General features: G+C 46.7%; 1 protein-coding gene across 1 annotated transcript; it reads right to left on the minus strand.

Moving 5' to 3' along the window:
* Nucleotides 1-1,784: 1,784 nt before the first annotated feature.
* Nucleotides 1,785-13,535, minus strand: snrnp70 (small nuclear ribonucleoprotein 70 (U1)). Its single transcript, XM_079565452.1, has 10 exons — nucleotides 13,399-13,535; nucleotides 12,647-12,800; nucleotides 12,482-12,544; nucleotides 11,960-12,014; nucleotides 11,028-11,092; nucleotides 10,900-10,962; nucleotides 7,481-7,562; nucleotides 5,575-5,676; nucleotides 2,913-3,012; nucleotides 1,785-2,840 (listed from the first exon to the last, which is right to left on the minus strand). The coding sequence occupies exons 2-10, from the start codon at nucleotides 12,791-12,793 to the stop codon at nucleotides 2,063-2,065; spliced, it is 1,455 nt and encodes a 484-aa protein (XP_079421578.1). The 5' UTR covers nucleotides 12,794-12,800; nucleotides 13,399-13,535; the 3' UTR covers nucleotides 1,785-2,062.

The following is a 13,535-nucleotide window of genomic DNA, read 5'->3' on the forward strand; positions in this document are numbered from 1 at the left end:
AGGCATTTCATTGGAGGCCGCACAGCCCTCCATGTGCGAGCCAGAGGTTCCCTGACTGGCATTGGGGACCGGGATGAGATCCTCAGACCTATTGTAAGACCATATGCTGGTGCTGTGGGCCCTGGGTTCCTTCTGATGCCTGATAATGCCAGGCCACATGTGGCAAGAGTGTGTCAGCAGGTCCTGCATGATGAAGGTATTGATGTTCTGGACTGGCCTGCCCGTTCCCCAGACTTAAATCCAATAGAGCACATCTGGGACATCATGTCTCGGTCCATCCACCAACGCCACGTCGCACCACAGACTGTCCAGGAGCTGACTGATGCTCTAATCCAGGTCTGGGAGGAGATCCCTCAGGAGGACATCCGTGGTCTCATCAGGAGCTGCCCAGGCGTTGTAGGGAGTGCATTCAGGCACGTGGAGGCCACACACACGACTGAGGAAGATACAGACTCGTTTGGAGGAATTTCTACAGAATTTGGATCAACCAGTGACCTGAGTTGTCACTTTGATTTTGACTATAATTTTGGATCCAGACCTCCAGGTGCTGAGAATTTGATTTCCATTTATCATTCTTATGTTATTTTGTTCTCAACACATTGTCCTACACTATGAATAAAGATTTTCATCCGAAAAATCGAATTGATTGACATCTAGGATGTGATTTTTGAGTGTGCCCTAAGTTTTTGTGAGCAGTGTATATATATACATATACATACATATATATCATACATATATGGATCATTAGGGACCAGAGGTGGCGCAGCAGTAGCTGGTGCTTCACAGCAAGAAGGTCCCGGGTTCGATTCCCACCTGGACCCTTGTGTGTTGAGTTTGCATGTTCTCCCCGTGCGGGAAATTAGCCTATGGCTACAAACCGGAGTGTCCTGACGCTGCCAACTTCTGTTTCAGAGGAATGCATCTGTGATCAGGCCACCAAATCACTGTCTGTGCAATTGATTTGTGCAATCAAATTAAATGTTCATACACAAATGTATTATTCTATTCAATTTATCAACTTTTGCTCTGGCAACGTGAAGTCATGTAAAGATCAAATCTATAAGCTCACATGAAGATGTTTAACTTACCCCACTCTCCTTTTCCTGATTTCTTTGGTTTGGAAAGAGCAGCATCCATCTGAAATTGGAACAGTAGGAATGTGTCTGGACCACAACTAACAGAGAAATCTTCACAGGGGCGCGTTTAGAAAGAGTGTCATTGTAATAGCAGCGGCTCGTTTAGATAAACGCTTAGTTTGATCTCTGCACAAATGTGTGCCTTTAAAGTTGAACTTATACTGAAGATCAAAGCTTTCATTTAAGCCAAGTTTTCAAGTTGTAGCCTGATAAACCACACCCACTTCTTTTCTGCGCAGGAGGTGGTGGGTCTGGACTCGCACGGTAAACAAGTAACCGGCCGGCGGCTGAGCCCGAACCAATCACGACGTCAGAGACTTGATAAGGTTACGAAGTCACTCACTGCGCCGCCATGTTGTCGTCCTCTCAACAGTGATATGTGCTGGTTATTAGCCACAACTAATCATGGATCAAAGAGTCTCGTCAGTTTATATTTTCTGAATTGGACACAGCTGTCGTCACGTCCGCTAATTACCGATTGGTTTATTTCACTGACGATCTGTGCACGTTAGGCTTTTCAAACTGCTACAACTGCTCCGTGACCAGACTAACGTCCCTACATGGAATGGACAGGGAGTAGTATCTCCGTGGCCCTGAGATTGACTACAAAGATCTGTAGGCAAAAGAAGAGCAACATAGAGCAAAAAATATAGTTAAAAAAATTTATTGTGAATGAACAATAGCCTCAGTCACAACACAAGTGGAATTCACATAGGTTTGACAGATTGATAACTCATCAGTTCCTTCTCATTGGGAGCAGGTGCCGTTGTCTGAAGCCTTTGAGCCATTACCCACACTTAAAAAAAAAAACAGAACAAGGGTCAGCCATGCACCGAGCACAAGACCCATCCAAATGATCTAGGGCGCTGAGCACACATCTACAAAGATTGGAAATGAAAAGTGTTGTTTTAAAAAGGGTCAGGAGCTCAGTACTCCTCTCCTGCCGCCGCCGCCGCCGCCGCCTCCATCTTGTATCCGTTCTCTCCGTTGCCGTAGTCGTCAGGTGCCTGTGCGGGCAGCTCCACGGGGTCGTCCTGGTTGAAGTCTGCGTCTGCCTTTAGTGAGGGGCCGTTGTCCTCCTCAGGGGCCTCCTCCTGGGGCTCGGTGTGCCGGTCCTCGCGCCGCTCTCTGTCCCTGTCCCTGTCCCGTTTGTGGTCTCTGTCCCGGTCCCGTCGGCGGTCCCGGTCTCTGTGGCTGCGCCTGCGCTCCCTGTCTCGGTCTCTGTCTCGCCGCTGGTCGTCTCCGTCGGCCCCCGGCTCAACCTCGGGCTGCTCGTCGGGCCCTCGCTCTGCTCCGTCTGGGGCCCCGTCTCCAGGCGGTGCCTCCTCTCCCTCGGGGCCCTTGGTACGGTCCCGGTCTCTCTTGCGGTCTCGGCTGCGGCTCCTGCGTTTGCGCTCCTTGTCGCGGCTCCGCTCTCGACTGCGTTCGACGTGAGGCTCTCGGTCTCTGTCTCGTTCCCGCCGTCTGCTGCTGCCGCCTCCGCCTCCTCCGCCTCCTCCACCGCCTCCACCACCACCACCTCCTCCTCCTCCTCCTCCTCCTCCTCCTCCTCCGGCCACGGCCCCAACGCTGGCTTCCTCTCCGGCCGCCCTCTCCCGCTCTCTGGAGCGTGTACGTCTGCGCCTCTCTCTGGAGCGGGTCCTGCGGCGCTCACGCTCGCCTCGGTCACGGCTGCGCTCCCGCCGTTCGCCTCTGTCCCGTTCTCTGAACACAAAGGTGGACACGTTCACAAAGGCCCTGAACCTTAGCCATGAACACAGGCCATGGGAGACTTACCCGCCCAGGGCGCGGTCGTCGTAGCGGGAGGAGTCGTCTCGGCCCGAGTGCTTGATGTTGACGTCTGCTCCGCCTCTCCTAGTGCCGCCCAGACCACCACCTGCGCACGCACACACACACACACACACACACACACACACACACACACACACAGTACATCAGCCCCGCAGCAGCACACTGACTCACATTTAATACAGCAGTGCTTAAGCTCGGTCACAGTGCAGTGTGGACTGAGCAGAACATAAAAGGATTTCTACACTATTTAATGTGAAATTGTAAATCTGATTCTGAGGAAAACTGTGTGAAAAATACTGGTTTTGTTGTAGAAATTAAAGAATCCTGAATATAAAGACCATCACATTGTGTTGAAGATTTCACAATTGTATTGACTTATTAGGCAGCAGTGGGGATCAGAATGATTCCAGAATAACCTACACACAAAAGCCGGCAACAGTGAAACATGCTGCCAAATAGTGCGGCAGAGATGCAGCGATAAACCTTTTTTATTGTTTTTAACACACTTCTGATTAAGCAGAGTAATTTCCCCCCCAAAAAAACTTACATAAAAAAAAACTCGATGTGATTAGATTTTTTACCCCCATTTAAAAAGGAGCTATACCTGATTTTACATCTAGAAATGGAATGAAAGTTAATTTATCCTCCTTTAGTATATTGTAAACTCAAATGCTTGTAGGTAGAACAGTGTGCATCAAATTATAAAACTTGAACTTTCAGGCTATTTTTGCAGCATCTTTGTGAACGTGAGCCTTAAAAGTGACTCTGCAAGTTGTGAAATTTGCCGATAAACTTGTCCCTGAAAAGAATGTCTGTGTCCATAGTCATTTTAACCATTTTGCATGTAAAAGACCTTATATTTGAGCAGCATCAGCTTTGTGGTTGTATAAGCTACGCAGCGGCGGAGTAATCTGCTAGAAAATAGTCCCTCAAAATGCGATTGTTCATGTGATACAAGGTCAGTTTTATTACAAAAATGACTCTATGGACACAGACATGTATATGGTTAGTCTGGTGTTATCAGTGATTTGCCTCAGGTGCTCTGTGGAGCGGGTCACACTGTGTTTAATGCAGGCTAGCTGATACCATAGAAATGCACTAGCCTAGCACAAGCCTAGCGCCAAGAAGCTCTTCAAATATAAGAACTGCATGAATTACAAAAAAAAATATCTCCAGAAATCAGCAACTCTATTGATAACTAGGAAATGAGGCCCTATAAAAATCCGGAAACATCCCTTTAACCTCGTGTGCAGTGCTCTGTAGATCCGGATGAAGTTTTCAGTTGTTGGAGCGATTATGAGCACAGCAGAAGTTGTTTTTCATCATTGTTTGGCTGTAGCTTCACTCACACTCAAAGGCCTCCAGGTTGTTTGATATTGAGGTTTAAATACTGCGCTAGTAACTGCAAAAGGCTGAGGGTCTTTGCACCTTGCCTGCAATTATTCCAATAAGCTGCAATTTCCTCAGCTATTCCTCAACTTCACAACTCCCCCAAAGTGACAGTTCAGTGAAATGTGTTTTACTTAAATGATTCAGACTGGGGGGGGGGCCTCTCGCTCGTGTCACTCTGCTGCTCCTCCCTCGCTGTCTAAGCCCCACTCCTCTGCCAGCGGGACCCTAATACCACGATCTTATCCGGATGAACAATTCTCCAGTCTGTCGCTCGTATACTGGTATCGGTTAGGGATGTAATGGTTCCGCTATGCCACGGTTTGGTTCATGGTGCAAGTATAATATAAAAAATAAGCATAAATGCTATTCTGTAATTAGGCAGTATTTATAATCTCAGAATAAAATTGGCAAAAATGAAACTCATTTTTCCCTGTGCTCAAAATACAAAAGTAAATAGAAAACAAAACTGCATCGCTCTACAGAGTGTTTATGAAGTGATGAGTTTTGGTTTGGGTTTGGACGGCAGATAAAACACACAGAGTGCGTTTGATCTGAGGCTCGAGTTAGGGTTAGGGTTAGGGTTAACCCTTTTGAGGCGGATTATGACCAAGATCTTTTAACTGCACCTCTGACCTATCGCTCACCTCGACCTGGTCTGATCAGCATGTATGTACAGTATATGTACATATATGTACAGTGGCTAGAAAAAGTAGTTTGGAATTTCTCTCATTTCTGCCTAAAATGTGGTCTGATCTTCATCAAAACACAGGAATGATTCAACAGTGTCTGCTTAAACTAACTCCACCCAAACATTTACATTTGATCACATTTTTATTGGCCACAACATGTAAAGATTCACAGGCGTGTGGAATAAGTAAGTGCCCCGCCTGAGTCTCGCTGATCTGCAGCAGTTTTATAAAGAGGAATGATCCGAGATTCATCCTGATCCTTGTGAGCGTCTGATCTGTAGTTGCAGATTAGACGAGCAATGGAATAAGTAAGTGAACCCCTGTATTAAATAGCTGGCTGACCCTTCTTTTGCAACAATAACTGCTTTTCTGTAGTATTCTTGTGATTTTGATTAAAATCAGACCACACTTTGTGACCAATTCAGGCAGAAATGTGAGAAATTCTCAACGGTGTACTTACTTTTCTTGCCACTGTAGACTAAAAGTTGCACCGTCACTTTGGAACGATGCACATGGTCAGATGGCCTTGGGTGTGAATGTGTGTAAAGTGCTTCTGTGTTACCCACCGAGTCTGCGTGGCCTCCAGCCTTTGACGGTGCGTCCACGCTCCACGTCCACTAGCACTCTGCGGCCGTCGATCTTCTTGCCGTCGGCGTGTTTGTAGGCGGCTGTGGAGCGACATAGACACACATGTGAGCCCACGGCCAAAGGAACAGGGGCTATGTGGCCAAGGAATCAGTGCTTCTGTATACTGACCAGCAGCAGGCGAGGCCGAGAGGGCCGCTCGCTGGAACTATGGAGAAGACCTCCTTCCACCAGACGAGAGCGCAACATCTTTACACCCTTTCAAAGAGCCTTACCATCCACTACGAACAGCCAGAAGCACCACTCACTCAGTCCCATAAAGAGACTACCGGGCATCAGACTACACATATGGTCGTCTTAATGTTGTTAGCATCATACGGACCTCACTGTTCTGTTCTTTAGGATATGACGGCATACACTGATCTCCAGGCTGATCTCCTCCCGCACTCAGAGGGCCTTACCCTGTACCCTCCTCACAACAGCAGGGCCTTACCGCGCCCTCCGCATCAACAGGACCACATCTGGGCCTTACCACACCCACAGGACAACAGTCACAATGTGAAGCTAAGTGCCCTGCGCAGTGCGCACACCCACTGGCTAACAAGCTTTATCAGCATGAGGCCTACCTCTGCTTATTTGAATGGTATGTTTGAAGTATTACACTGGATTGCATAGGGAGTCCCTGACTGGTGTAGTAAGCTCAGACACAAATCCAATAACAACAGCTCCTGAATGTTTGAATGCAGCGTAAGTGCAGCTGCAGTACTGAAGTGATGAGGTTTGGTGTGTATCATTGGTTTTCCAGAGCCAAACGCACTCTGACCGGCTCCACCTGCCTTAAGCCACGCTCCACCTAGCCAGTCTTTTCCACCACAAAAACAGATGAGGGTCACCACACATAAACAAAACCTGTTTTAAAGACTGTTCAGGGCTTTTTTGTCACCTTAAAATAAAGCTACACGGTCTGGTCAGGGTGATCACTGGACAAACACTCAGAAGTGCCAGCCCAAGCCGGCCGGAAAACTGATGATGGTTACTAATGCGTGTTCAAATGACCTCCTTCAACGGCATTCTGCTGGAAATAATCATACTACACATGCTACGCCCATCTGCAATGTTCCATAACATAATGTTGTCCGATGTGCTGGCCCTGTGTGGAAAAGCAGGCAGACGCGTGCCGAGTAGAGCCGGGCAGAGCCAGTTTGAGGGCGGTGGAAAAGGTGTTTGTGTACTAGTCTGTCTGAGGCTTACGCTGTACTGAGCGCACTGCATGCTTACATCCCAGTGCGCGGGTGACCTGATGAGCCCAGTCTAGCTCCCTAAGAAGTATATGAGGGTGGAAAGAAATCTTACCCATCATACAAACCCATTATACCAACCATATACTGAGCTGTGGTAGGAGAGTAGATGTATCTTAAGCATCATCATCTGCCAGCCAGCTTTGGCCAATAGCCATCACAGATTGGCGGCTGCAGTGGCAATGAGAACAACAGACAGTTAATACACTACAGAGGCCCGCGCTCCCCCGCTCCCCTCCCTGTCCCGCATACAGGTCCCAGCCCTGCTCGTCCTGAGAGGAGCAGGGCTGAGGACCCAAGTGTTGAGAGCCCGTACACCTGGTGCTTACCATGCGCGTCCAGAGGCAGCGCTCTCTCCGCAGAGCTACACGTCTCACACTTATAATAGTTCCCTGTCACAGCCCAACAAGTGCAGGTTGACAGCTCAAACACAGCCTACCCCTCCTGCAGGAAGCCCCCTCAGAACCACAGCTCACGACAGCCTATCACAGGACATGCACATGGCTACAGGGCTACATGGCTACAGACACATGGGGCGGTGTCAGATGGCCTCACACTGATGGACACACTGCCTGGGCGGGGTACTCACAGTGCATGTCGCGCTCATGTTCATATTCGATGAAGGCGTATCCTCGAGGTTTCCCCGTCCGCTTGTTGTACACGATGTAGATCTGAAAGACAGCGGCAGACACGCTCAGTCTCCTACAGCCCTTTATATTACAGTAGAAACAAACATGCTTATTGAGTTGACAGTTTTTTTTCTTGTGCAACTGGTTGAGACTGTTCAGATGAGCTATTAAGTTAACTAAAAGAAATGGGTCATCTCAAGCTCATGTTCAAAAAAGTTCATCTTAAACTGAGCACTTTATTTTGTTATCTGTGAAGAGGTCCCTGTGCGGCGCGTTTTGAAGCTTTTCGCGCTTGGTAAGCTTTTGAAATGCCTCCAGGGCGTCCAGCGCGGCCGACGCTCGAGTTGGGAAATATTGAACTTTTTGGAGAAATTCGCGAGCGTCGACCAATCAGGAGCTTTCCCCCCACAGTGACGTACGTTGTAGCTGAGCCACCGGGGCAGAGGCTACGCCGGCCCCACAGATGTCAACAAGTCACAAGTCACGGAGGTTTAGCTTCATCGTGAACCGGAGCTACAGCAGCTCTGGGACTTTTACAAAGACACATCAGTGTTTCTTTATCTAAACACCAGGATTAAAAGCGGCGACAAAAAAACTTATTTCAGAGGCTGAATCTGCGCTGGGAATGTGTTTGGGCCTCGAGGATGCCTGTTGTAGCATTAGCACCGGAGAAAGCTAATGCTAAGCTAAACCTCCGGTCCTCATGTGAAAATGAGAAATATGCACAAATAAAGTCAATAAAGAACAATGATCACACACTGAGCTAGGCTGATGTTGTAGTTTATTACTCACATCATCTACAATTAGCTCCGGGAGAAAACCGTAGCTTGCTAGCTCAGTTAGCTCGCATTGAGCTCCGGTGAAAACAAGCATTATGCACTAATAACATCAATGAAGCCGTAACGACATAGAGCAGCTTTATGACGATCACACACTGAGCCCGCCTTCACGTATTTGTGGTTTATTGCAGACTTTTAATCAACAATGAACTGTAGCAGGTGTATTTCAGGCAACAGCTACTTCCAAGATGCTACGAACAGACTCTGAGCTGACGCGCTGCCAGAGCGTCTGACGCTCGGTGACATTTGTGACGCCTGACTTTAGTAACAGGGCTCTAGACTGCGACTAAAATGCTCGCATATGCGACTATTTTTAGAGAATGTGCGAGTAAAAAAAATAAGTGGTAGCACCTGTGCGAGCAAAAAAAAGAAAGTGTAATAGGCTTTATGAGGAGTGCTGCAAATAACGTTATAAAGCATCTCCAGAGCACTTCTCTGAGAACACACACGCACGCACCCAAGCTTCTACTATTATTGAAATCAGCTGGTGTTTGGGCTAAACGTTTTGTCCAGACAAGTGCCCCGCTCTCCCTGTTTGTCCGAGGGACAGGTGAAATACAGACAGCAAAAGAAGCCACGTGTCCCGTCATGAATTAACCTTCTATTACTTTCTGCCAATACGCACTTTCCGACAGTTTATTCCCCAAAGAAGTATCTATTTTCACTTTTATGTTCGCTTTATGGGGCAGTAGCGCTGCAGCCGAGCGGCGAGCTCACGAGCGCAGGTCAGACAGAAGCACGAGCTCCAGAGGAGACAGGAGCGACTGGAGAGGAGGAGACAGGAGCAGAAAGAGCTCAGCGGTTTATGTTCCTACCTGAGCTCGCTCTGATCTCCTCACGGACAGAAAAAGCTTGTTTTAGAGCGCAAATGTAAAGCTACCAGAGCTAACGTAAAGCTAACGGAGACTGAGCTAACAGCAGCTGTTATGGCCCGCCCTCCCTCAGCCGCAGCAGATTGAGCTCCTGTATCTTATTTAGGCTTTAGGCTAAAACAGGTACTTTTTGCCTGTGGTTAATACGGTCTTAATTGGCAGTAATACATCATTTTGTGAATTTTGTGAAGTGAATATCCTGCAAGTGACAGTGATATTGCAAATTTGGAAAGAAAGAGACAAACAATTGTCAAGGAAGATGAATAATAATAATAATAATATCTTTATTTATACAGCGCCTTTCACAGACATGGTCACAAAGCGCTTTACATTAGACAATTATACATTCACTCCATACTCGGTGGTGGAAACTACGTTTGTAGCTTCAGTTTCCCCTGAGGGAGACTGACAGAAGCGCTTTCACGACTACACACGTCTGCGCCAACGGACCCTCTGACACCACCATACATTCACTCACACACATCATTCATCCTGGCCTATTGTACATGTTTTTAGTGGTAGGGGAAACCGGAGTACCCGGAGGAAACCTCCACAGACACAGGGAGAACATGCAAACTCCACACAGAAAGGCCCCCGTCCTGGTGGGAATCGAACCCTGGACCGTCTAGCTGTGAAGCGAGAGCGCTAACCGCTGAGCCACCGTGCCAGTGGCAATTAATCGAAATTCGATTACGATTCTTACACGAGACGATCACAAAAATAGCATAATCGAGAACGATTATTAAGGATGCCCTCCCGCTCGTCCATCCAAAGCGCAAAAGGTCCGTCCTGTGCGGTTTGTGTGAAGCGTCTGATCAGCTGAAACACCAGCGCAGCGACAGAACTGTAAATAATATCGTACTAATATTTTTATACCTAACTCTTGAGATAACGCCGCTGTTAAGAGCTCACCTTGTGCTGAAAGGAGAACAGCTGTTTAGAAGCCTCGACATCCTTTGCTCAGACACTGGTTTTGTTTAGTAGAAAAGTCTAAAACTCTTCTTCAGGAGCAGATCAACGGAGCTCAAACAAACTCTTATTACTTCAGCTGCTGTGATGATTGTTTCTATTCCCTTCATATTTCACGAGCTAAAGGCTCAGGCTTTGGTCTGACATAAAAACATAAGCGCTGTGATGATGTCATCAGGCCGTGCGGCTCTGTTGGACAGGTGTGAGGGCTGGCCAGCAGGGGGCAGGTATCCCTATAGCATTAGTTTAGAAACGTGAACATATAAAATATAATTGTGATTTCAATTATTACTAAAATAATCGTGATTATTATTTTTTCTATAATCGAGCAGCCCTAGCTTAACCTGACAACTAATTATCCCAGGTCTCTGAGATTAATGTCAGTGATTCAAAGAGCCCTGAGACACAAAACCATCCATGAGTTTCATTGAAAAACTTTTTTTTTTTAAACCTTTTTGACACTGAAATACAATTTGCATAATAATTTGGAACGCAGTGTAGACATTAATAAGAGCTGTGTTTTGGACTGGGGGCTCGGCCTGACAACACAAACATGTACAGGCATAAAGAAGCATTGCTTCAGCCCATTTCTGTTTTGGTTTTACAAAATGTTACTATTTGAGAATTGTATGTTGTGAAATGTGGGGCTTGGAGGAAAACATGTCTGCTACAGAGAAGTGGACAGATGAAAACACCTACCCGTTTGATGGGGCCGTAGACTTCAAACTCTCGCCGGAGTTTAGACTCTGTGGTATCGTAGTTCTGCAGGAGAAAACAAACATCAGCCATGGCACAAGGAAAAGGATTGTGTGTTTGTGAGTACTCACCACTCGGGCAACAAACAAGGTCTTGAAGGCATCTCCCTGAGCGTTTGGGTCATTGTGGGGATCCCCTGCAGCACAGCATTTGGATAAAATTCTACTTTATTTACATTCTACTTTCCATTAACCAAAAAATTACTTTTTGTTGCACAATGCAAATAATGAAATATTTACAACTGACATAAAATGCACACTACGACCTTTTTAGTCCATTATATCTTTTTAAAATATGTGCAAAATAGCCTATAATAGCCCCCAATTTCTACAATATGCAAAAGTCTTTTGTAAATAGCCTAAATCATTTCTTGCTATTTGCTCTTAATTGTGTTTTCGTGCTGTGAGATGAAGTTCTTATCTTTATCCCAAACATAAGCCTTGCTTTACGACCCAGAGGTGACAGTTGGAACTTCTGCATCTCGCCACCATTTGACCACTGCAAACAAGGGTCATAGGGTATTTTACATAGCCGATTGTATCAATATCGGTATCGAGGGTTTTTCCACCAGTATCTACATAGAGTTGAAATGATAGAATTGTGACAACACTACAGAAAACCACTAGTTACTCTATACAAGCAGCACATGGCTCATCTTCATCTGTGTGCAGAGCATAAACATGTGGCCCGGGACTCTGAATGGGGTAATAAGCACGGCGGCGAACTCGAGGCTAACAGAGAAAAAGCCTAGTATAAATATTGATTATTCACAGTATGTGCACAATCTTCACCTTAGTTCAGCGGAGAAAATAACGCACATGGTGGAGTGCACATTGCTGTGTGTTGCCGCCCCATTCACAATTATGGACAACAGCCACCAGCTGACATGGAATAATATCATGTTACATAGCGTAACACTACGATAAATGGTTCAGCCCTAGCACTCAGTCAGAAACAACACAAACAGGCACAGAGACAAGTACAGAGAGGTAAATGCACTCACAGAGTTTGAGTTCTGTCTCCAACACCGTCTGCCTCCTCTCAATCTTCTCTCTCCTCTGCAAATACCAAACACGGCTCAGACATTTCATATATGGGCCATTCATGAGTTTCCCACCACAGCAATCAACAGAACCAGTATGGGCTCTTCTGACTTAAGGACAGACAAGGCCATGAAATACCACTACTGTTTGAAATGTGACATTACTTTGGAGTGATAGTACCATAAAGGCTTGAGTGTTCTGTATAGTGATGCTGAGCTACATAGTGCAAGGTCTGAGGGTTTTGAGCAAACCAACCCTTATTCTGATATGATACGAAGAATTAGATATGACATTCTCAGTTCTAATGTGATCTTCAGATTGAAATTGTCTGCAGATCAAAGTATTAAGTACGCTGTAGAGTGTTTGTAAAAGGTGTTGATGTTTTAAAGGTTCAGTGCAAGAGAACCTGCGGTCTACAATGGAGACATGGATCTTCACTTACAAAATGTATAAACCATGATATTTGATTAGTCCTAGCTCACCTTCCGCTCTAGACGTTCGTCTCTGGTCTCTGCTCTGGTCGGCGGAGGAGCATCTCGTGGATCCTGTTAGAGCCGGGAAAACAGGTTCAGAGTATGCTCAGAAAACATACTGTAAGACGACACATGCAAGTGGCACACGTGTACACACAGATGTCGTGTACAAACCTCAAAGTGCCGGATGAACGGGGCGATCCCACAGTACGGCTGGTTGTGGTGCTTCTCATGGGGCAGCTTCTCCAGCTGCGGCAGAAAAGGAATAGGATCTCGAGGCGCAAACAGCGCCAGCAGGTTAGGGGGCAAAAACTGCGTCATCTTTTACCTTGGAAATGAGAGCAACTTGTTACTTAACAAAACAGGTGTAGCGATGGCACCAAGGCATGTCCTGTACTTCCATGATACTTGGCATGTCGACAGACACGCACTAGAACATTGAATTGCAGAACAAATACACAGCCAAGCTAAAACTTCGGAACAGGAAGTCCTATGTTGACTCATTAGGGGGTGATCACATGTTCATGATCCGACACATCAATGGAACAATTGGAGTCCTGCGCACCCCGACAGATTGTGCCCGTGTTGTTTGACAGGACATGTATTCCTAATCCATATCATCGTGCAAAACGTCTCCATCTGTGGCCTCCATCCGAGCGGTACAAAGCCTCCAATCCACGGTGAATGTCTGCCCGAGGGCGCATACAATGGAACCGTTTAAGGGCCATGTTCTACATTTCCAAAGCCCCAAACGGCCTCAAATCAAGCCCGGCCCGTTAGGTACAAGAATCTAGAGCACACTCGTGAATCTAGAGGAAGTACACCTTTGCTTTGTGTCTTAAATCATATTGCCACACCGTGCGGGATTAGCATTAGCCTTATGCTAAGCGCTCCGTGAAATGAGCATGGGTGCGGCGCGTTCTTACCTATGCTCCTCCAGTGTGCGTGTACAAGTCACACCATCAGACTGGGAAGTGGACACGAATGCCTCCACGGCGCACCTCGTTCGTCCGACTGGAAATATGTCCCGAACAACAAACAAAAGCGTGCAGGAGTCGTTAGC

The sequence above is a fragment of the Gobius niger genome, assembly GCF_951799975.1.
Source record: "Gobius niger genome assembly, chromosome: 10".
NCBI lineage: Eukaryota > Metazoa > Chordata > Actinopteri > Gobiiformes > Gobiidae > Gobius > Gobius niger.